Raw genomic sequence first — 25,681 nt, 5'->3', positions numbered from 1 at the left:
GGCCATCAGCTGTGGCTAGTTGGCTGTCAGTTGTAACCAGTGAGCCATTGGCCATGAATATAACTGCTGTGGCTAAGCTAGCAGAAAATGGGGGCTAGCAAGAAGATGGTGGCTGAGCTAGCAAGAGTGGATTGCAGTTAGCATGGTGGATTGCAGCTAGCAAGTGAGGTTCGTTGGCAGAGACAAGTGGACGGCAGTTTGCGGATCATGTGACTCCTGCTTCCTATGTCTCCAACCCAGCGCCAGCGAGAATATAATGGTATGACTCCCCTATCTATGGCTCTGTAGGTGTTCCTTTTTGGCCTCACCATGTCCTGCGTTTTCATGTGGGGAGCGGGACCAGAGACCCCGCAGGTCATCCCGCATGACAACTGCTGTGCATGTCTTCCTAATTCCACATTCAGTGACATATGGCAGCTTGAAATCAGCCATCGTGTGAGTATTGACACCAAGGAATTGACAAATGTTATAAATTGGGGCTTTGTTTGCCTTGTAGAGCCCGTTGTTAAACATTTACCACCACACCATTGGCACACAGACAAGTATCGTTGAGAGGCCAGTTTTGTGTGTGTGTGTGTGTGTGCTCTTATGTGACTTCTACTCCCCTTTCTAACGGAAAATCCAGTTGAGGGCTCTCTCTTCGTATACTGCCTACCCTCGGAACCCTGGTCCTTTTGGAAGTCAGTGGACAGGGAAACCAACAAAGATAGAAGTGGAACAGAAGAAGCATTGAGCCTAGTAAGCCCCTAGACGCGACAGCCAGAGTTGGAGGGAAGGGTTCTTTAAGAGACACGTCAATGCCCAGTTCTAAGGATATCAACGACAAACAGAGGTTATTGGCAGACTAAGCAGGGCCTACTCCCACACACTTGTCAGGAAACAATAAAACAGGCTTATTTTTTAAATTAGGCATCATTTTGGAAATGGTACTAATTGCACTAGGTCAGGGAGCTGAGTTGAGCGCGTTTTGCTGAATTCAGCGTGTGTTATTCCACTTCATCTCACTAGCTACCCTGAATGGTGTAGTATCGTCAATAATGCAGATGAGACTAATCAGCAAACATTTCTTGAGTACTTTGCCCTGTGCCAGGCATGATTTTAAGCTCTTGACGTATTTATTCCTTAAATGCTCCTAAAATCCCCATGAGCTACACACTATTATCCACACTTGACAGTTAAAGCCCAAAGGGGTTTACATGAACCTGCCTGACTTTACCCAATTAAGGATGCCAACCCAGACGCCTTGGCTCCAGGTCCCAGGCTCTGACCCCTGCATCGCCCTCAGCCCTGTGCCAGGCGGCGTGGGGCCCACAGAGGAATGGAGAACCGATGCCTGCCTTCCAAGGGTTTTCTCTCTAGCCAGTAGATTTAGACACACGTGTTGTGCCATTCAGTGCCCTCTTCCCACTGCAGCCCCAAAACCAATTCTTCCCTGGCTTCTCCCCACGTCTGCTTCGTCCTCCAGCCTCATGCACCTCTGTTAGAGCACCAGCCTTGTTTTGTAATTATTGATTTCCATAGCTATTCTCCATGCTAAAATGTGAGCTCCTAGAAATCTGGGTGCAATCGAATTCATCTTTGTACCCCTAGCAGCCAGCACAGGCAATAAATAGGCCAAATCAATGCTTCCCCAGATGACTTCCAGACTTCCACATCTTGCAAAAGTATAATGAGACATTTGAACGTAAAATAAGTCTATTTAAAAAAAAGCAGAAGGAGTAAGTGCTTTTGGACCCCACAGCTGAGCAGATTAAAACACACAGCGATAAATCTGACTCTCTTTTCTAGCCACTAAGCAGGAAGAGAAGCATGCAGAGTTACAGAGTTCATTTTCTGACAACAGGAAGCACACTAACGAATTTATCTGCAAAAGTAGAATTTCTTCCTGGAACCAAACTCAAACCAGAATTTCTCATGTGGACTCTTGTATAAAGAACACTGAGTGACATAGTGAACGATGTCTTCAACTGCATTTTTGCAAAATACACTGAAACGTTGTTCAACCAGATGATTCTTATATCGACCCTCTATAAAAGCAAGAGGCCTGACACTAAAGCATAATTCATTGAAGGAAAGTGTTTATGTGAGCGGCCAAGATAATATGCTCCAGGTACTCTGCTCTCTGATGGTCGCACAGAACAGGAACAAAACCAGGAGAAGCCAGCCCCAGGAACGTGGGCTACGTTCCTCAAATGTCTCTCCTGGGCAATATTTGATCAGAGACCGGCTCTCGTTCAGCTCACAATCAAAAGTCTACCAAGGGCCTGTGATTAAAATGTAAACGATACATGGCACTACCAAGCAGCATATGAAATGTGTCAGGTAAGAGGAACGGGCCAACCAAGCTTTGGGAACCCTCCAGAGGGAGTGGCCCCTGAGGGTTGTCACTGAGGCCATGATCTGGGCTGAGCCTTAAAGAACAGGCAGGATTCAGAACCTAAGTGAGGGTGGGGGCGGAGGGGAAGGTGGTGTTGTGTGTGTGGTGTAGGTGTATGTGTGTGTATAGTGTGTGTATGTGTGGTATTGTGTGGTGTGTGTGATGTATGTGTAGTGAGTGTATATGGTGTGTGTGTGCTATGTGTGTGGTGTGTATGTACATGTGCTATGCGTGTGGTTCGTGTATATGGGGATGTGATGTATGTACGGTATGTGGTGTGTGTGGGTGTGTGGGTGTGTGTGGTATGTTTGTTATGTGTGTGCATGTGGGGTGTGATGTGTGTGGCATGTGTGTGGTATATATATGATGAGTGTGTATGATATGTGTGTAGCACATGTGGTGTGTGTGTGTGGATGTGTGATGTGTTTGTTTTTGTGTGTGGAGGGCAGGATGACTTTCGGGGGACCTGATTTGAAGTAGTCCAGGAAAAGGCTAAAATGGTGAGTCGGGCCATTTGCTTGAGAGCCTTGGATCTGAGCATTTGTCTTAGGGGCAGTTGAGCCATTGAATATTTGTGAGCAAGGGAGTCTTGGTCAAAGAGGCCTTTCAGGAAAAGAAAGCCCCGGGCAGTCATGCCAGTTCCTTAGCATTTGCTAACTGCCTGATGTGATGAGTAGACACTCTGCCCCACTTGCCCCACCCGCCCCACCCCCACCCCAGCCGTCACCTGGCCCCTGTGCTGGGCTGTTCCCCTGGGGGCACACACTCCCAGCCCAAGCCCAGGGAAGCCTCGAGGACTCCTGGCCACCTCTGAGTAAATCTGCTGCGGACGTGTGCGATCTGAGGCTGCGCCAGGAGTCCTCCGCTGATCACACACCAGTTATTTTGTCCGGCAGTAGATGGAAGAGAGGGAACCTCTGCCCCTGAGAAATTCCCAGATGTGCCCAACATAAGCCGTCCATGTTGGATGACACCACCCCTTTCTCTGCATTTATCCCTTGACCCAACTTCTATGAAAACATAACCTACTGCAACATTCCACTGCCTCTACTTGTAGGCATTTTTTTAATATACAGAAGATAGCAATAATAATGATTAATTCATAAAAAGAAAAAATCCACAAACACGACATTGGCAGGTTCCAAACAACATGGGAGATCCCCCCACACACACTAGCCTCCTCTCTCTCCTCCCTCATCCCCCTCACCACCCCAGGGGTTAAGCAGCCCCCAAGAGCAGGCCATTGTGGCTGCAGTACCGCGGGTCATGTGCAGTACCTGACTCTGAAAACCAGGCAGCTCCAGTCTCCCGCAAGGGCCTAAGGCAGGTGGGGGAAGCCCTGAAGCTGCGGGCTCCCTGTTTTACCTCATTGTTCCAGCTTAGCATCCTCCAGAGCAGCTCTTTTTTCCCAAAAAGAATTCCTGCAGTGACCTCTTGTGGCTTCCTGGCTGCTCTCCACATAGAGGCCTCTCTTGCCACCACTTTCTCCCATTTCAAGTAAAACTGTTTAAGACTGGGTCTTGAAATGCTTTTTGGAATTGTGCCCCGGGGGACAACAAACGTGTGAGAAAGCAAGAGGCCAAACTGTCATCCATTTATTCAGCCAACGTCACTGCACCTAGTATGACCCAGACAGTATGTGAAACCAGGATTCCAGCATATGCAAAGGAGCCACTGAATGGTGGGGACAGAAATGGTGGGGACTTCCCAGCGTCGGCTAGCCCAGTGGTTTTCAAAATGGGCTCTGTGGGACCTCGGTGTTCCCCATGGTCCCTTAGGGACAAAAAGGTGAGGGTGAGGGTGAGGGGAGTCAGTATGCAAGTGGCAGGGCCCCAGATTTTCACCCACTCTGATTCAACCAAAGCAACTCCTTTTTCCTTTTTGCCTTTCAGAGCCTTTTTTGAAGAAAGGGTTCTGTAGCTTCTAACACATCTTCCTCCCTTCAGATACTGTGGCTCTGTTTAAGACCTTGCCCAAGGTAGGTAGTCAAAGCTTCACTCCCCTTCTTAGTTTCCTCCAGGCATATACCCCTGTGATAGAACTCATCACACCGGATGGCAGTTACTAGTCTCTTACCCATCTCCCCACTGGATGGAATAACTTCATTTCCCCAGCACTGAGCACAATGATTGGCACACAGTAGGTCCTCCATAAATATTTGTTGTACAAATCAGTGATATCTAAAGGATCGAATTTTTGCCTTAAAGATGCACCAGGCACCAGTTAAGGAGCTCTGTGCCCAGGTCCCAACATCTGTAAAATTGGGTCGTGGGCTAAATGACAGTCTGTGCCTTAGCTGTCATCTACTGATCGTTTGTTGAAGGCACAAATGAATCTGACACCCCTCCGCCCTCCAGGGCCATGATTTTACCTCTCTGTGAATGCAGACTTCCTTAAGACGTGCAGGAAACACTCGCCACCTTGATGAGGAGACATGCAAGGGCTTGGATATATTAAGATGTTTTCATCCTCTCAGAAACAAAGGGTCAAAATGCTGACCCCTTGGAGTAAGGCAGAATGTAAAGAAAGCAGCTGACCCAAAACCTGAGATGGCGTCTTGGTTGGTTCCAAAAGGACTCAGATGGCTCCGGAAGGCCAGTAATAAAATCTTACCACCTGCATGGATTCTAATCTATAGTTACTTGTGAATATAGGACCAGCTTCAGTGACACAAGGTACTAGACCAGGCTCAAGATGGAGGCCAGAAGTAAGAAGGAGTCCCCACCCTGTTTCCCTGCCCAGTTCTCAATCGCCAAGGCTTCAGTCGCCCTCTGAGCAGTTCAGGACTCCCTCGCCACTCATTCTGGAGACCAGAGGGAGGCTCTGGGCATCCTTCTTGGTGCCAGTCTTGAACAGCACCTGTGGTTTAGTAAAATGAGTACTTGTCTCGGACTCAGGAGAACCCTGCTTGAATCACGCCTCCACCCTTTGCTAGTCATGTAATCTTGCTTCATTATTAGCCTTCCAAAATTTCCGTGGCCTGGTCCATATAAAAACATCGGCTCCACTGGGCTGGTCTGAGTATCGAGCGAGATGTACACGTGATGGAGCCGAGAACAGAGTAGAATGCTCAGCAAATCTGCGTGGACTCCGACTCCGAGTGCCAGAAACCAAGCGAACCAAATGCCCAGGCAGCAGGCACAGCCCCCAGCTACAGAAACTATACCACGTCTCCGGGCCACCACCACCAACCGGCATACCTAGTGGAGGTCACCACACTCCCACAGTCACCACATCTCTCTCCCCACATTTGCTCACAGACACTACTAATCACTCTGCTGTGCAAAACTGCAATCAAGCCCCAAGAAGGGGCTACTGCTCCAAGCATCTGATCACTGACGATCCTGTTACCAGTTGCCAGAACCATGTTTTTCATCTCACAAATGTGCAGAACCATGTGTGCTACTTTGAATAAATTAGGCATTTGACCAATATCAGTCAAGTGGAGCAGCTATAACAAATCACCATAGACTAGGTGACTGATAAACAGAAATTTATTTCTCCCAGTTCTGGAGGCTGGAAGCCTGAGATCAGGGTGCCAGCATGGTCTCAGATTCTGGTAAGAGTCCTCATCTGGGTTGCAGATTGCTGGCTTCTCATTGTATCCTTACATGGCAGAAAAGAAGTAAGGCAGCTTTCTGGTCTCTTATAATGGCACTAATCCCGGTCCTGAGGGTTCCACCCTCCTGACCTAATTACCTCCTGAAGGCCCTACCTCCAAATACTATCACATTGGGGATTCAATTTCAACATATGAATTTGGGGGTGGGGAGGGACACAAATATTCAGTCCATAACAATCAACCATACAGAAAACAAAATTCTAGCTTCTTCATCCATTAGACTAAAATGTATAATATGGCTGGCCCCTTCACCTGTCCTCTCTCCCTTACACATGATAAAAATCACCAACTGTGCTTGGCAAATCTCAGCCCAGGAAAGGTCACAGCATTTCCTAGGACCAATCCTGTTGTGTGTGTCATGAGCTGGGTAAGACCTTCCCGTTTCTTCAAAGAAGTTGGTTATGAGATTGGGGATGACCTACCAACAGGAAACTTGGGTCATCTATGCTCCGACATAAATAACAGGTGCTGTACGTTCCAAACAACCAACAAAAAGTTTTAAGTGGTGTTTTGAAAATACTAGTGTCTATTTAGGAAACCATGAGGAAGCTGTTGTAAGAAGCCAGGGGCCCACACAAGGTAGACATTGTAGTACATCAGGGCAGAGCGATGGCAAGTGACAGCCACAGAGCAACGCAGAGAAGTTTCCATTAAAAAATAATAATAATAATACAGGAGAGAGAGAGAGAGAAAGAAGAGGAAGGAAGGAAGGAAGGAAGGAAGGAAGGAAGGAAGGAAGGAAGGAAGGAAGGAAGGAAAGAAGGAAAAGAGAGAGAGAGAGAGACAGAGAGAGAGAGAGAGAGAAGAGAAAGGAAGGAAGGAAGGAAGGAAAGAAGGAAAGAAGGAAAGAGAGAGAGAGAGAGGAGAGAGAGAGAGAGAGAGAGAGAGAGAGAGAAGAGAAAGGAAGGAAGGAAAGAAGGAAAAGAGAGAGAGAGAGAGAGAAAAGAAAAGAAAAAAGCAGGGGAAAGTGAATTGTGTAATGAAAGTCTATGAACAACCATCTGAGGATGGTTCTAGCCATATCTCGTAAAGCTGAAGATATGCAAACCCCACAACCCTGCAGTTCCATGCCGAGGAACATACACCCAAGAAGGTGTGACATTTGTGCCCCAGTAGTTACTCATCACAGCATTGTCTTATCATAGCAAACGGCAAATAAAAAAACGAACAAAAACAGGAGACAAGCCAAAGATCCCACAGAAGCGGGTGGATACATGAGCTATAGTTATATACAACGAGGTGTGATCAAAAACTATGGTGACTGCTGCCATCCAATGGAAAGGCAGGGATCTTCAATACGGGAAGTGGTGCATCGAACCTCAGTAACAGTGTGTGACAAGTTTCAACTTGTTTAAATGCAGCCAGTTGGGCGTGAGGTACAGCTGAGAGAAAGTGTGCTGTTGTAAAGTGTGCTGTAAAATCATGGATCATGAACAATGTATTAACATAAAATGGGCAAACGTTTTCGTCCTCTATCATGACAAAGCTCCGTGTCACACATCTCTTCTGGTACAGCAGTTTCTGTCAAATAAAAACATTATGGTGTATCCTCATCCACCTTATTCAGCGGATCTGGCCCTTCCCCAAAGTCAAAATGACCATGAAAGGTAAACGTTTTGAATTGATTCAGGATATGGAGGCAGTCATGACAGCGCAACTAAAAACACTCAAGAAAAAAAGACTTCCAGAACTGCTTCAGAAAGTGGCAAGAACGATGGGATAAGTGGGTTTGAAGTGCGGGAGAGTATTTTGAGGGGGATTAATGGTAATGTGTCTTTTACTGTAATGATCTTTTTTATTTAAACATTCATCATATGTGTTAATCACACCTCGTGTATTCATACAGTGGAACACCACAGAGAATTTAAAATAAACTAGATCTACATGTGGCAATATAAATAAATCTCAAAAACACAATGGTTACTGAAAGAAAGAAAATTTCTGCAGGATATATATGAAATGATACTATTCATGTAAATCCCAAATTTTTCAATACTATTTACTGGGGTGCTTTGTATATTTTATTGTGAAAGATAACAAATAAGAAAGATGCACAAACTATATTGACAGGTGTGCAGTCCAACAAATATTTACAAAGAGAACACCTATGCCACCACCTCTTAGGTCAAGAAATAGCTAAGTTTAAGGACCTTAGTGTTGAAGGAACAATGTTTAAGGAACACTGAGGATGTGGCGTGAGAAATAAAAGCAAGGGTTGTCTTAGGGGCAGGAAGTGAGTGGACTCAGAGGGTATTAGGAGACTTCCGCCAACGCTGCAACGTTCTGGTTCAAAAACAAAAGTGGAAGCCACGGTGGTTAACTATTTAGCTTTTTCAAAATACAGAGGTGGTACATGGATGTTATTTAAATCAGTCTCTGAACTTTTTCGTGTGTTTGACACGGTTTGTAATAATTTCCAGAACTCTACGAAGGATTCGGTTCCAAGAGTTCAGAGACCATACAAAGTTACGGTGTCAGTGAAATCGTGATAATAGAAGTAGTAGAAAGCGAGTCCCAATTCGATTCTGATTAATCTTCATTTTCTTCACTACCATTTATGTCAGGATCGTTTATACCTAAAGATGAAAATAGAAAATTCACTACTTCTCATTTCTTCTCTAGGTGCATTGTATTCTCTGGTAGGGACTTTCGTAGCTAAAGATGCTGTGTAGAGGTGCTCATGAAAGCTGCTTTGTTGTTTTCCCACTGTCTCTTTCTTTTCTTCTTTTTTTTTCAGGATTTCAAGACAATCCCATTTATTTTTGGAATTTTTCTTTTTTTAATTAAATTTATGGGGGTGACAATGGTTAGTAAAATTACATAGGTTTCGAGTGTACATTTCTATAATACATCATCTTTATATTACATTGTGTGTTCACCACCCAGGATCAGTTCTCCTTCCATCACCATATATTTGACCCCTTTTACCTTCTTCCAGCACCCCTATCCCCCTTACCCTCTGATAACCACTAAACAGTTGTCTGTGATAAGAGTTTTTGTTTGTTTATTTGTTTGTCTTGTTCCTTTGTTGCTTTTAGTTTTATAGCCCACATATGAGAGAAGTCATGTGGTTTTTGACTTCTTCTGTCTGACTTATTTTGCTTAGCATAATAGTCTCAAGATCCATCCATGTTGTCACAAATGGCAGTATTTCGTCTTTTCTATGACAGAGTGGTATTCCATTGTGTATATATACCACATCTTCTTTATCCATTCATCTATCGAAGGACACTTTGGTTGTTTCCATGTCTTGGCCACCATGAATAATGCTGCAAAAAACAGGGATACATATATCTTTACAGATAAATGTTTTCAAATTTTGGGGATAGATACCCAGGAGAGGGATTGTTGGGTCATATGGTAATTCTATTCTTAATTATTTGAGGAACCCCCACACTACCTTCCATAGTGGCTGCACCAATCTATATTCCCACCAACGGTGTATGAGGGTTCCTTTTCCTCCACAGCCTCTCCAACACTTGTTATTATTTGTCTTGTTGATGATAGCCATTCTGACTGGGGTGAGGTGATATCTCATTGTAGTTTTGATTTGCATTTCCCTAATAGCTGGTGAAGTTGAGCATTTTTTCATATATCTGTTGGCCATTTGCATGTCTTTTTTTTTTTCTGGGTGTGGATTTTTTTTTATTAGTTTCAGGTGCACAAAACAAAGTAATAGTTAGACATGTATCATTTATATCCCTCACTGTGTCAACCCCTCTCCCCCCATACACTACCCCTCTGACATCGCACACAGCCATTACATTTCCACTGTCTCTATTCCTAATGCTGTACTCCGCTTCTTGTAACTATATACATATATATATATATATATATATATATATATATATATATATATATATATATATATATATAAACCTGTAGTTGACATTCATTATTGTTCAGCTTCAGCTTCAGGTGTACAGTGCAGTGATCAGGCATCTACATCTTCCCTGACGTGGTCTCCCTAACGAGACAAGTGTCCATCGGATACCCTACAAAATCTTTACAACATGATTGATTACATTCCCCAAATTAATTTTCAAAACCCCGTGGCCATCTTGTGGTTATCGATTGTGCTTTCTAATCCCCTCATCTTCCCCCTTATCCCCACACTCACTCCCATCTAGCAACCCTCAGTTTTTCCTCTATGTCTCTGAGACTGTTTCTGATTAGGTCATTCATTTATTCTTTTCTTTAGATTCCACATATAAGTGAGATCATATGGTACTTATCTTTCTCTGTCTGACTTATTTCACTTAACATAATGTTCTCTAGGTCCATCCATGTTGTTGCAAATGGTAAGATTTCTTTCTTCTTTATGGCTGCGTAATACTCTGTTGTATGAATGTACCACAGTTTCTTAATCCAGTCGTCTACCGATGGGCATTTCAGTTGTTTCCAATTCTTGGCTATTGTGTATAGTGCTGCAATAAACATAGGGGTGCATAAATTTTTTTGAATTAGAGTTTTGGATTTCTCCGGATAGATACCTAGGAGTGGAATTGCTGGATCATAAGGTAGTTCCATTTTCAGATTTTTGAGATACCTCCATACTGTTTTCCATAGCGGCTGCACCAATCTGCAGTCCCACCAACAGTGCACAAGGTTTCCCTTTTCTCCACATGCTCACCAGCACTTGTTATTTATTGATTTATTGATGATAGCCATTTTGACTGGGGTGAGGTGGTATCTCATTGTGGTTTTTATTTGCATTTCTCTGATGGTTAGTGAGGTTGAGCATTTTTTCTTATGTCTGTTTGCCATCTGTATGTCCTTCTTAGCAAAATGTTTCTTCATGTCCTCTGCCCATTTTTTAATTGGGTTGTTTGTTTTTTTGGAGTTCAGTTGAGTGAGTTTTTTAATAAATGTTGGATATTAACCCCTTATCGGATATATCATTGGCAATATCTTCTCCCATTCAGTAGGATCCCTTTTTGTTTTATTGATGGTTTCCTTTACTGTGAAAAACTTTTTAGTTTGATGTAATCCCACATGTTTATTTTTTCTCTTACTTCCCTTGCCCGAGGGGATATATCAGTAAAAATCTTATTCCAGGTATGTCTGTAAAGTTTCCTCCTATATTTTCTTCTAGGTTCATGTCTTTTTAAGAGAAGTGTCTGTTCAGGTCCTCTGCCCATTTTTTAATTGGATTATTTGTCTTTCTGTTGTTGAGTTATCTGAGTGCCTTATGTATTTTCGCTATTAGTCCCTATCGGAGGCATTGTTTGCAAATAATCTTCTCGCATTTGGTTGGTTGCCTCTTTGTTTTGTTGATGGTTTCTTTTGCTGTGCAGAAACTTTTTATTTTGATATAGTCCCATTCATTGATTTTTGCTTTTTACTTCCCTTGCCTTTGAGGTGAAATTCATAAAATCCTCTTTGAACCCAAGGTCCATAAGTTTACTACCTATGCTTTCTTCTATGCAGTTTATTGTTTCAGGTCTTATGTTTAGGTCTTTAATTTCCCACAGTCTCTTTAAATCCTCACAGTGGGGAGAGTTCTTCTCTGTCCCTGGGTGGAAACTGAGCAGCCCCTAACTCATTGGTCATCCATTATGAATTATAAACGATAGAAAAATATTAGTCATTTTATATTTTTAACTATAGACTCAATAATTCAAATTTCACTCAAAGATAAGACTTCTCTTCCTTTCCCCAGCTAAGGCCAACTGCCAGGAAGACAGAGATACACCGTCAGCTCCTTCTTTGTTTCTAACTCACTTCCTCTCTCAGTCTGCTAAGCTCAGTTTCCCCAAGAAGGAGTTGGAGAGAAGAAGGAAGGGAGGAAAGACAGTTGGTGAAGATCTCAATTGAGCCGTGGTGTAACATGGCTCTGTGCTCTCTCTGGGCCTGGTAGATGTTCAAAGCTGATTCTTCCTCATTTGGGTCATTTTGATGGGGTCCCTCTCCAGCCAGTCCCTTGACCTGAGGAAAAGCATCTCAGTCCAACAGTTGTTTACCCACTTTGAGCCTGTATAGGTGAGGGTCCAAACAGGAAGCAGATGACAATACTTGAATTGGGTATTGTGAAAAGATTTGAATACAGGTTTATTGACAAAGGTGTGAACAGAATGTAGGGAAACTGCAAAGGAGACCACCGCACCCCAGAGGTGGCAATAGCAGCAAGGCAGGAAGCATCACTGCCCCTGGACCTTGAAGGAGCAAGAGAAGTGAGCAGTTACTGGAACTTGAAGGTAGAAAGGGCTGTCTGTGCAGAAAAGCTCTAGCCATCTGACAGGAGTTATGACCTTCAGTCAAGCAATGCATCCAGCTCATGGCACCTACAGAGATGTGCAGGGAAAGAAATACCTCAGCCTCCCTCCAGCCTCCAATCCCTTGCCCATGCTCCCCATTGGCTGAGCTCAGACAGAAGGCAAGCGGTAAGGAAGTCCAATGTTCTACCAGCCAGCCTCCTGGGACAAGTAGCAGAAGAGTAGAATAGGGGAGGGTGGATTTGGAGAAGCAGCTGAAATAGGTCCAATGCACAGCCCCCAGGCATCCTGTAGTCCACTGCCCGGCTTCTCTTTAGGAAGGTCCCATTGCCCCTCTAGGTGGCCCTATTGCAAAGGATCTAAGTCGGCAGTGATGTGCTAGAAAAGTCTAAGTGGCGTGCTGAAGCTAGTTTGTACTGACTCGTGAGAGCTTCTGGGCATCTCTTCCCAGCTCCAAACTCAGGAACATCGGCCCATGAAATTGGCCATGAGGGGAGTATTTACACCACAAAAATTGTCAACCACTACCAATCAGGGTTTTTGGTTTTTTGGTTTTTGGTTTTTCTGTTAGTTTGGTTTTTTTTTTTTTCAGAAAGCTGGTGGTTAATTTAGCAGCACACCGAGGTGACCCTAACCTGACTCTCTTCCATGCTTGTAGCCCATGTTGGGGCCACAGGAACACAGCAGCAATTCCTTGCTCTTGTTCCTAGCACAATCGTCAGCCCCCTGCCTTACCCTCTACATTTCCTGAAGGGGAATCAAACATTAGTCCACTGAGTGTGTGTGTGTGCGCGTGCATGCACACACACACGCACACACACAAACACTCCCAAGGATTCTTATCAAGCGTTCTGAGTGGTCTCCTTCAAGCCCTATGATGACCCCTAAGGGAGGGAGTAGGACCTTCTTTATCCCCCCAGTGAAGAAGGTGGGCTTAAGGCAACAGCTGGCTCTCTTGCAAGAAATGCTCTTCAAAAATTTCTCTTGGCCGTTTTCCAACATCGATGTGTGTCTTTTGGTTGTCTCTTACCATCTTACTTTTAAAATGTGCCAATTCTGCTGTGTGTTCTGTCTCAGAACTTTTGACACTGTATATAATAAATTTTTACCAAATGAGCAATTGACTTACAAATTAGCCAGTAGCAAATACTTTTTCTAGAAGTGGAGAGAGACAGTTTTAAGGCTCCTCAACTAAATTCCTAGAAGTCCTGAAATTTCTCTTATAAGCCACTCAAGAGAATCAACCAACCCCCGCTAACCATCATCATTCGAAGTGTTTATAGGAAGAAGGCCGTGCTCACTCTTTAAGCATGAGAAAAACTGCCCTCCCCACAAGGCATGTGTCCTAAGAACACACCAGACTGGCTGGGTTCAGTGTGACAAGAATGTAACTGGGTTTTAGGGATGCCCAGGTTCCTACTAACGCGTCTCTGAAAAGCCACCGAGACTGAGAAATGGGGTCACCACCGGCCCGTGAGGCTGAAGTGACAGAGGGTAAAATTGCCAAGGGACTTGGACTTTGAGAGAAACTCTGCATTCAGAAATTCAAGCATGCTTCCAACTGAGGAGTGAGGAAGTCACAGCAGCCTGAAAAGCAGGCAGGAAAAGCCTCTGGACAGACCTGCCTCTCGAAGCCTGGGGTGGGAGGGAGAGGCACCAGGAGCCTTGGAAAAGAACGTCACTGAACCAGGCTCTGAGTGGCTGCCACCAGGAAATGCTGACTGGAAGCCAAAATACCGACTGGGGTTAAAGCAGAAAGGATCGTGAAGAGATGGGTGAAAGACAGAGCTCCCACTTGGAACAGAGGTGACCATGGAAAGGAACCTGTGTGAAGCTGAAGTGAGTAACAAGACTAGAAATGGCTTTCCTGTGTATGTCGTATGCCCCAAGGGTCTCCCTTATATCGCCTACAAGTTCACACTGACCCTAGTGCATGCTGACCTTCTGGGTGGTCTATTTCCTGCACAGGCAACACGGTGGGGAAGAAGGAGCCAACGCCGAAGGGAAGAGGCCACCGTCCCAGGGGTATGATCTTGGGCAGAGAGGCCCAGAGCAGAAGCAGGGGAGGTTACTCAGGCAGGAAGAGATGGCAGATGGCCTTCTGTTAGGGGGTGTCTGAGCTGTGTCTTGCTCCAAACAGGCATCCCGAACAATTCTGATTAAAGCATGGCCGTGTCTCCTCTCGTCAGCGTACCCCATTCTCCCTGAGGGGCAGACGGAGGCACTGAGTGTGGCGCCCGTGGCTGTGGGTGTGAGTGTATCACAGCCATATGTCCGCAGGGTGTTCAACACGCCCTTAAGTCTGAGCAGCCCCCGGGCAGCTATGGTGTTACAAGAAATCAACACCAAGATGGATGGTGGCACTGAACACCCGTCAGCACGTGATTACGCCAGCTGACAATCAATTTGAGCCATTAAACAGGAAATGGCCTGATGGGGAACCCAGACTCTTTGCCGCTGAGCTGCTGACCGTTGTGGTAATCGAGCCACTGACACCATTACTCTCCACAAGAAGAGACACTTTGACTTCGCAAACAAGGTGAAGCTGAGTGATGTACACTTCTGTGAGACAGTTCAGCCCCAAGGAGGCCCAGAGTGGGTATTCAGCAAATGAATCATTAGTTGGATAGCTGAAGCGACCAGCTGGAATGACTCCCTGGCTCTGATGTCTAGTCGGCCACAGAAGAGCCACATAACTCACGGCCTCTTCCCATGCAGGGCACTGGGTGGGGACGGCCATGTGTCCTTTGCTGTATGGAAACCTACAGGGCCCCTTTAGGCTCCTGTGACTGGTTGAAAATGTCAGTCTTGCCTTCCTTGGGACTCCTAGTACACAGTCAAGGAGAATGGAGCAGGCTGGCTCCGGGTATTCAGGGGCTGAACTTGGAGAGGGGCAGGTACCAGGGGATAATGAAAGCTCCTGGCAGCCAGCAGGTGAGCCGCAAATGCCAGCTGGGGTCAGGGTGCAGGCCAGGGCTTTGTTAGCAGAGGGCAGTCTTCACAGGCCGCCGCTCGGGAAGAAACTGAGGCTTTCTTTCAGCCCCAGCCCCAGATCTGAAAGGCGTTCATGGAAAAAGAGTATCACCTTCAAATACCAAGGACAAGTCAATGCCGGCTTCAGTGATCTGCTCCGGGGCTTCCTTCATTATCGAAATCACTTACAGAGGAAAAAGCACCAGCTTTGAAGTCAGACAGAGCTGGGTCCTGACCTCAGCTCTACTCACCAATGGTATAATCCTGGGCAGATTATTTCCCCTGTCAGAATTCAGCTTCCCCATCTGTGGTGGGGGTTGTGACAGTTATGTACAATGAGACACAGGAAGTACCTGACCCATGGAGCAGCCGTATGGCGGTTATCATTATTCAAATTTTAACCACCACCTACGCTGGCCAAGTGCAGGCAGCTTCAGACCTATAGAGAGTGAGTCTTCCTTGCTGCAAAACCTGAGGCCCCTTTTCTCCACAATGGTTCCCGAAGCTCTGGCAGGTTGCCAGAGAGTAAAGGGACATGCTAGCTCATATACCAGCCTATCCAAACCTTGGCAGCTCCTGCGTTCTGGATGTCTCTTGCATGAAGTACTTGCATTGAAACTGGACTCAGAGCCTCGAGCGGTGTTTCTTAACAAGGGGTCGGCATCAGAAGGACCAGGAAACCTACGGGCAAATTCTACCTCAGTAGGTCTGGGGTAGGGCCCAGCTATCTGTGCTTTTGCAAGCTCCTAATGTGATTCTCATGTGCACCCCCAGTTGAGAGCCACTGAACCAAAGAAATGAGATTCTGCACATTTCAAACATCGTATAACTGCGTAGGAGAGTGTGGGGACAGAGCCAGGAGTGCAGTTTCCAGGCTCTCGGCCTCACGTGGAAAGGTGCTGGCTCAGGTAGTAAATGGCCATCAACTGTGATTGGATGGCCATCAGCTGTGGCTAGTTGGCCGTCAGCTGTAACCAGTGAGCCATTGGGCACTAATATAACTGCCGTGGCTATGCTAGCAGCAAATGGAGGCTGGCGAGAAGATGGTGGCTGAGCCTGCAAGAGCGGATTGCAGTTAGCAAGTGAGGTTGGTTGGCAGAGAAGTGGACGGCAGGTTGCAGATAGTGTGGCTCCTGTTTCCTGTGTCTCCAACCCAGCCACCAGCGAGACTATAGTGGTGTGACTCCCCTACCTATGGCTCCGTGGGCGTTCCTTTTTGGCCTCACTATATCCTGCGTTCTTATGTGGGGAGCGGGAGCTGAGACCCTGCGTGACACCCTGCATAACAAAGAGTTTGGGGTGTGCGTGGGGTAGGGGGGGAAGTGGGAACAGGAGTTACAGCAATCTCTGTGGTGCCCCCAAAATCATGCCAGGTAGGAGGGGGCCGACAGGAGGCTGGCCTTCCCAGCAAAAGCTCCACTCGTCCTGGTGCTGCTAGTTCCTCAATACCTGACACTTCAGAGGCAGGGCCAGCCTGGGACAGTGTGTGCCCTATTTGGAGTTTCCATTACTGTTTGACAGTTCAGGGCTTCCTTCATGGTGACATTCAGATTCATGCATGGTCGCTAGAATAAAACCCTTCTTTTTTGCTTTTGTGTAGCTTTGGAGCCACTACCCGCGCAGATTCACAGTATGGCCACAGAGGCCACTCAGGGCTGTGACCTCCTGTGCCCCTGTCCCAGCCAGACTCTTGTGCCTGAAAGGAGGGCTCCCTGTGCCTGCTGTCAGGTGACTGGAGGTTCTGTCCCTGGTCACGGTCCCAGTGGGCACAGAGACCTACAAAGCCCAAATGCCCTGCAGTGACTCCTCTGTGCTTGCTCCACGCTTTTGTTCGTTTCCCTTTGAGTCCCCAGCCCCTATTTCTCTCCGGAGAGGACGGATAAGCCAAGCATCAGAAGCAGCCAGGGGCTGTCTCCTGGTGGGGTTACAATGCACTTCACTAAGCAAACATCACCTTTGGCAAGAGGCCCCTTTGGTTGTCATGACAATATGGATAGCGTGTGTCTTGGGGGTGTGCTGTGTCCTCGTTCTCGCTGCCCAAGGTCCCATGCCCCAGCTTTTTCCCCCAGATCCTTTCAACAGGCTTACAGCATCCTGGCGCCACTTCACATTAACTGTTCTTCAGTATAGAGTAGCTTTGTCTTGCTCAGCAAAAAAACCACTTGGCTCAGCCATCAAAGGAATAGATGAAGCTGTTCCTCCCTGCAAACCCTCCAGCGTTGTCCCTCTCGAGGTCCCGTGTGACCTGGCCTCAGTTTTCTCACTGGTCTCAGCTCCTACCACTCTCCCTTATGGTGTATCTGTGTGTGAGAGAGAGAGAAAGAGAGACAGAGAGAGAGAGACAGGAGGGTAAACTGACCTCAAGCTTAATAATGGCCAATGGCAAACTGATGTGGCCATGACAATGACAAAGCTGCTGAAGAATAAAAAAATGGGAAGAGGAGTCTTAATTCTCTCTCTCTTTTCCGAAAATCATGCTAGGTAAGAGGAGGTACACTCCAGACATACTGGCCTCACTGTTCTTTAGACGCACCCACAGACACACCCCAGGCCCTTTGCACTGGCTGCTGTACTCTCTCCCCTGACTTCAGCATGCTGTTCTCTCAATTCATTCGGGTCTTTTCTTAAATATCCCCTCCTCAGAGAGACTCCCCAACCATCCTATCTAACATGGTTGCTCTCCAACCTTTTACCCAGTTTTCTCTTTCTTCATAGCACCTTTCAACCCCTGGCATTTTATCATAGACTCCATTTGTGTTGGTTTATGGTCTGCCTTGCCCAGTGCACTGCCCCTGGCACAGGAGCAAGCCCGTGGTCGACACCCATAAACATTTGTGACATACACAAATGAATGACTAGTCCTGGATTCAAAGCCTGGCTCTGCTATTTGGTAGCTTGATGGCATTGAACAAGCTACCTGGTCACCCTCAGCCTTGGTCTTCTTCTCTGGAAAATGGAAATCATATTATCTCCCAGCTGGAGTGACAAGAATAAATGAGGTGGCACAGTGAATGCCACTGAGGGCATGCTCCACGGACGGTAGCTGACTTCACCTCCCATGCTTGTGTCAGCTGCATGCAGAACACTCACCTGGCCCTGAGTTCCTGGACACCCTGATGCTTCCAGGGCGTGTGACATGACTCTGTTGCCCCAGGAAGAGACAGCCAGCCATGGGGCGAGGCAGAGTCGCTCTCCTGCAGGGGCTTTGCCCTCGAGCTGGGGCAGCTAGCATCGCAGCCCCTCTACTACCCATCGCCGTTCCCAAGCCCCTTAGAGACGGCCTCCGGCAGGCTGGAGACACCCCTGTGCAGACCCAGCAGTCTGCTTTCACCCACCCCAGGGGTCTGTCCTGCCATGTGTGGCTGCAGGACACCCAGCCAGTCACCGCAGAGCAGCGACTTTCACTGAATTCCTCAGCAGGTCCCTTGGTGTGGGTCAAAACACATTAAAAGGAGGAAGGGGAGTCACAGCTTTTCTTTTTTAACAGTCTGGAAGATACATTTGCCCATTTCTGAAACTACTAACGGAGGAAACATTCTGTCCATTTCAAGTCCTATAGCATTATCACTTTGATGTTCGGGTACTTGGTTGAGTTTATCATGTTGTTTTTCAGAGAGGACGAGGGCCAGTGAACACGGATAGCCCCGAGGGCATCGTGTCCATGAAGTGTGAACAAAGAACAGGGGGACATAGAGCAGGAGGGCCTGTCCCTGCCCTTGAGGGGCTTCCAGTACCTGTGAGAGGCAGTCGGGTTCCGTAGGACCAGCATGGGTGACAAGACGGTCTGCAGCTGGGAAGTCTGTGGTATATACATCTCCTGTGTTTTAAATGGTGAAGTAACACGCTTGCTCAGTCAGTTTACAAGTGACAGTTGTCACCTGACACAAGAGAGACAGAGTCACAGGTTCCTGGAAGACAAAGGACAGAATCCTAATTCACTTAGCATATTTATCAGTGGGTTAGATAATGGCATGTAAGGCACCAAAGGGGAAAGAATAAAGGTATAGCAGAACAAGAACCTTTCAGGAGGCTAAACCCCCAATAAATGGGAAGTGCTGCATTTGGGATCAGAAGGACAATCACATGGAAATAGGATGCATTTTGACAATCACTCATCAAAATATGAAAGTATTTAAACTACCCTCAAGCTTAATAGTGGCCAATGACACACTGACATGGCCGTGACAGTGACAAAGGTGGTGAAGTGTTGGTGAAGTTGCCTGCTATAAACATTTAGCTCTTTGGATCCAGACAAAAAACTGGGTTCAAATCCCAGCTCTGCCACTTATTAGCTGTGTGAGCTTGGGTTACTCACTGCACTCCCCGAGCCCCAAACTCTAACTAACTGAAATGAGGTGGTAATGCCTTCCCTGATAGGTTATTTGGAGAATTACCAATAAGGTGGGTAGGCCATTTAGGCCAGTGCCTGGTTGAACTTGGCAGAACCTGGCATATGGAAGGCGCTCCATAAATGGACATTGTTAGTCATTCACCTGCTACAGAAATGTGGAGCGTAAATTTGTAAGGGCTAGGAGAGCCCTTCTCTACCCTGGCCTTCTCAGACCTATCTGGAGTATTATGTCCAGATATAGGCTCTATACTGAAGATCGGTTAGAAAGTCACCGTGTCACTGAGCCCTTAGATGAGGGAATTGGACAGAGATGGCCTGAGAATAAAGCTCCAGACACATATTTTGTTCCTGTTGTTGCTTTTGTTTTTGTTCTTAAGATATTTAAAGAACCATCAAATTAAGGAGGATATGCTAGGCTGCTCTACAGATCCAAAGCAGAGGTGAAAATACACTAGTGGGGTATGTCTCAGCTCACAGTGAGAGGAAACAGAGCTGCCCACAATGAAATGTGCTGTCATGCCAAGTAGTGATCTCCAACCACTGGAAGTATTTGGGCAGAAAGCAGATGATCATCTGTCAGAAAAGGAATTTCTGAATTCAAGGCCCTAGCAACCAAACAAACCCAGATTTGGATCCAGGTTCTTCCGGTTAGTCATGTGACCTTGGGCAGGTTAACCTCTTTGACCCTCAATGCCCTTGTCTGTAAAGTGGGAACAGTAACACCTCAGATGAGGACTAGAAGGATTGAGTCTGACTGTGTCCAGAAAATACCTGGCCCATAGTAGTAGATTCTCCCTTACATGGAGAAAAAACAGGGCTGTGTGACTTCTAAGGAGCCTTCTGTGAGGCTGAAAAATGCAGTGCAACCACAGAGAGACTCCTAGGAGGATAAACAGACCTCACCCACCGGCTAGGAAACGATGGGCTCCAGATGAGCACACTAACCACAGCAGGCAACCGGGCAACCACCAGGGACGGTGGGCATATGTGGCCTGGCCACGGTCCTGTCGCCCTGTCTTATGGGCGGGGCATCCGAGTGTGGGTCTCAGCTCTGGTTGTGTATTAGCATTGCCTGGGTTCATCAGGCGTGGGATCCACCGCTTTAGAGAGAAGTCAAAAACAGGAGACATGATTTGAGGCTAGAGAATTCAGCACTTTGGCGTTGCAAAGAAAGGTGTGAAATGATTCAGTGATGTCTTCTTGGTTTGCATGGAGCTCTGTGTCAGAGGACGGGAAAATGCTACATTGCTTCTTCCCTGGGGACTCCAGAGGAAGTGAGTGAAGTCAGTAGTAAAAGGATAAGTAGCAACGTGAGAAAGAATTCTCTTTCAGTGACAGTTGTTGGGCAGTGGGAGGGACAGCGAATGGAGCGGAATCAAGGAAGCCTCCTCAGGGGCCCCCGGCCAAGCAGAGGTGGCCATCCGGAGGAGGAGGCTGAAGCAGCGTCCCATCCAAAGGCCCCAGAGGAACTTCTAGGGTCTCCTTTCAGCTTGGGATGCACTTTGACTCTGTCATCTGCCCTAAAGATCCCACTTCTCCCTTTGCCTTTCTTCCTCGTTGGAGTAAACTGCCAGCATCTCCCTTCTCCAGGTATCTCAGAAAACATGGCCGAGCCCTCGGTGCCAGACCTGCTGGAAGAGAAGCTGCGATCACAACTGGAAGAGGAAAAGAAAAGGTGCCCTTTCTTTTCTCCCTGCCCACCCTGCCCCCAGCCTCAGGGGGCTCTCAGAGATGGCCTGGAGCTGCCCAGGAAAGGCAGGGCGGCCACACCCCAACCCAGGCCTGGAGCTTCTCTGGGAACTGGGTCCAGCAGCTGAGTCCCAAAATAGCTGGAGGAGGTGCTACCTTTGAGCAGACCGAGATGATGCGGGAACCCTAGGCAGTGTGAGGTCGGAATGGGGAGCCCGGACTCACGAATCGGGAGTGCTGTTTGCTGTAGCCACCCTCCCCAGCCCAGGGCCCCAGGCTTGAAGCTTAGGAAGCAACTAGTCTTGTCTACTGCTGCCATCTAGGGGAGTCGAGAAGTATGACCACAGAGGTCTTCCTCCCGCCTGCAGCTTTATCCTCTTCCCTCCTCTCGTTATCTGACAAGTGTCCTGAGAACATCATACCCTCATGCAGCCATTTAGGGTCCCCAAATGATTTCAGTGACAGAGTGAGGAACCTCAAGCATAAACAGACACGTGGCCATTACTGATACACATATGGTCACCAAATCTCGCTTAACACTCCAGTCAAGCTTTGTAGTTCATTCACTCATCGATGCATTCAACAATTGTATGCACTCTCCTCTATGCCATGGACAGATTTTGGGGAGACCGCACAAGTAGCCTCCTTGCCCTCAAAGTACTGATGGGGCCACTGCAACACACGCTACCTCTGGGCTGGCTAGGCTTGCACCCTGAGCAAACCCCATCACCCTGCTGCCACACACACACATGCACACACACACACACACACACACACACACATTCCTGCCATCTGAGAGTTGGTGAGAACAAGCTGGTCTCCAGATCACGCCCGATAACTGTGCACTGTTTTCTCCTGCCAGCATCCTCCTTCCAGAATGCCTCGTGCTGCCCTCCTTCACATGGGCTATTTCTCTCCACCCCCTGGGGTCGCTCCACAGTTGTGCTCTCCCTCACTCTATTTTTCTCAGTTCCTTTCTAATTTACTCTTCTGTGTCTTTACTCCACCCCATCTTGTCTCCTTGGTCCATCTTTCCAACCTTCAGGGTCATCTCAGAAGTCAGGCTGTCTATGCAGTTTGGCTATTCACCTGCTTCCTGTTGGACAACTTCTAGTTCCTTGTTGCATCGCCCAAAACCCACATATGCACTAACAGACGTACTGTGACTTTTGGTCCTCAGCATGAAAGTGAACCAGTGGGATGGAGAAGGCAGTTAAGACTCTGGTTCTAGACCCACGTGGCCTGGGTTCCCATTCTGGCTCCTCTGTTATTAGCTCTGTGCCGTAGAACAAGTTACTTAACCTCTGCATGCCTGAGGTTCCAAACCTGTAAAGTAGAGAGGATAATAGCAGTATCTTCTTCACACGGTTGTGAAAAGAGTAAGTGAGTCTATGTGTGTCCAGTGCCCAGAGCAAGGCCTGCCCCTTAGTAAGCGCTCAATAGTGGTAGTTATCATTCTTGGAGAGGGTTGTTCGTCTCACACACAGGCCCATACGCCTCCTGGACGAAATCACCTGGCTCTGCTTCTCTGGACTGAAACCCCGGCACCATACTCTGGCCTCGGTGGGCAACTACTGGGTCCCAGTCCCCATTACCAATCAGCGCTGCCAGGCTTCTGAGGCACAGGCCCTGCAGCCGGCAGTCCACCTGCCGCTCTCCCTCCCTGCCACTGACTTTCAAGACTCTGCCTCGATTCCACTGTAGGTATAAAACAATGTTCATACGGCTGAAGGCCCTGAAGGTGGAGATCGAACACTTGCAGCTGCTCATGACAAAGCCAAGGTGAAGCTGCAGAAAGAATTTGAAGCCTGGTGGGCAGAGGAGGCCACCAGCCTGCAGGTAGGGATGACTGGCCCTGCCCCTTGCTGGCCTAGAACCCATCCTCTGTGGCCTGGGGAATGTCAGGGCAGCTGGGGGTGAGAGGTGGGGGCGGGGCAGGCACACAGCGCCCACGGAGCTAACAGGAAGAAAAGTAGGAGCTTCAACCCACAGGACCTCCTGCTCTTGTCCCTGGCTCATGAAGCAAGTGCTCATTTTACTAACAAGGAATGCAAATGGTCAGAGGCTGGTTGTTTCCTTCTCCGATGCCTGTCACATAGAAAGGTGGGGGACAGAAGGTGTAGCTCCCGAAACCAATGGACCTGCCACTGTTGCTTTGTGTGATGTTCTCCTGTGATGTCATATTGACAATTAATTGTTTTTTTTCATATTATAGTCATATATATATATATATATTACAGTCATATATACATATTACAGTCATATATACATATTACAGTCATACGTATACATATTACAAACATATATATACATATTACAGTCATATATATATATATATATATATACACACACACATATACCAAAACAAGGTAGACAAGTGGACACTTTGGTCAACGTTTGCTCAAGCAGTAGTTCGCCATAATCAGAAGTGTCTGGACGCTGATGGGAACCACTTTGAGCACCTCTTGTAATTACAGAAGTCAAACGTGACTTATATTCATCTTTTGTTATCAGTATATATTGAGTATTATAATTTTAATACAGTTTTCCTTCTTTAAATGTGTATACATTTTTTGGCACCCTCTGTATATACATATGTATATATTATAGAAATTTTAGAAAATACAGAAAAACACAATGGAGTAAAATCACCATAATCCCACTACTTAAGGATAACCGGTGTTACCGTGTAGGGTTATATTATTTTATCTTTTTCTATGCATACACATTCATATGGTCTTGTAAAAATAGAATCATATTGGCCTTCAAGTATCACAAATGGCTTCTTTTTTCTTAATTGTATAGCATGACTGCTCTTCCACGTTATTATTTGTTCATCATTCTAACTGCTGTCATTATTCCATCATAGGGATTTATTTTAATCTATTTAATCTACTGTTTAATGTTTAGGTTGTTTCTAGTATTTCACTGGAAACACATTTATAGGTAAACTTTGCATATTTTCTAGACAAATTCCTAAAAGTTCTCTATAATATAATGAAGGCTAAGATAATCTGTTAGGAAATGTTAGTACAAACTCCTGGTTCTGGTTGTCCTCATGTGACTCCTCAGTGGGTACAATAAAAGTGATGAAATACACATGCTCCTATCACTTGTATGGCTGACAGAGCCCTTAGAGATGACCGGACAGGCTGATCCCTTCATTTAAGGACAAGGAAATTGAGAGCCAAAGATCTTTGTCCCAGGACAGTCAGGCAGTAACCGATAGTCACCACGTAGCCATGTGACCAGACGATGGAGAAGACTATTTGGATAAAATTAAATACACAAGATGACAAAGAAAACCAATAAGACTGAAATGCATGTCTCAAAATATTTTTACAATAAGTTGTGGTATAATAGTATGTATAACACTTCACGAATGCATTAATTAATAAGATCTAGGGGCGGGTCCAATACTTACCATAAGGTCAGAGGAACGATGAACACAATATTTCAAGACTTCTGCATCTGTAACATGGTATGAAAATATCTGTGATGTCTACTGGTGGTAAAGTCATCGGTACTGCTAATACTGTGCGTTTTGTCTGTACTTATCGTTGGAAGAAATGTTACATTCCAGGTAGAAGTTAGGAAGAATAAAGGTGTGAGCGGTTCCCATCCACGTTCCCAGCGCCCCTCGGTTCCGTCTGTTCTCCAGTTAAGAACCCTTGCCGGTGAGGTCATCAGTGAGCGAGGTGTCAGCGCTGCTTGTACCCAAGCGAGCTCAGTCCCTGACAGTAGATAAGGGACATCCCATGTGACTCGGGAAGTGTCCGGCAAGGATGACAGAGTCAGACAGTGTGTGACTTACATAGACAGTGAAAGCCAGAGTAGCCAATGGTGTCAGCTCGGTGTGTCCTCTGTCTCACAGATGTCACTGAAACAAAAGGGACCAGATGACTGTGACAGGGATAATAGGACACCCTGTCTCTGAGGAGCCAATGCTATGCTGATGCTGAGCGGTTTTATAGCCTCCAGATGCACCCTGAGTGGCGCGAGGCAGAAATCCTTAAACCTCATCAGAACGAGGGAGTCAATGAGAAACTGTCCCATGACAGTGTCCTGGGGAGACAGGGAGGCAAGTGGGAAATAGCTTTGTAGCAGCTCCTCATAAGCCTCCATGCTCTCATGATCTGGGGAAATCGCGAGGCATCTGCCAGACTCAGCTAAGCTGCAGGTGAAGCCTTATCCACGAGCCCTGTGTGGACACATGCAAGGGTCCAGGGCACCGTGGCGGAGCTGCTTCCTGCACAGAGTGCTCAGTGCAGTTCTCCCGACTCTGGCAGCATCTCTTTGGCACAAGGGGAAGCAAAACCAGAAAGGACTTCTGGAGAATTGTCATTGTTTTCCTAACTACAAAAGTAATACATGTCAGTTTGGAAAACTTAGCCAGAAAAGCACAAAGAATGCATCCGTATCACCTGTAATTCTGCACCCAAACACTTCTATGC

General features: G+C 46.6%; 1 protein-coding gene across 1 annotated transcript in view; it reads left to right on the top strand.

Annotated features, from left to right (window-relative positions):
• Positions 1–25,681, top strand: part of KIF6 (kinesin family member 6) — a 403,315-nt gene that overhangs the window by 354,201 nt on the left and 23,433 nt on the right. The window contains 3 exon segments of the mRNA XM_033102431.1: positions 21,129–21,213; positions 22,932–22,993; positions 22,996–23,066. Of these exon segments, the coding sequence (XP_032958322.1) occupies positions 21,129–21,213; positions 22,932–22,993; positions 22,996–23,066 (218 nt within the window).

Source organism: Rhinolophus ferrumequinum, chromosome 3 (genome assembly GCF_004115265.2).
Source record: "Rhinolophus ferrumequinum isolate MPI-CBG mRhiFer1 chromosome 3, mRhiFer1_v1.p, whole genome shotgun sequence".
NCBI classification, from domain to species: Eukaryota; Metazoa; Chordata; class Mammalia; order Chiroptera; family Rhinolophidae; genus Rhinolophus; species Rhinolophus ferrumequinum.
This window is presented reverse-complemented; position numbering and strand designations above follow the sequence as displayed.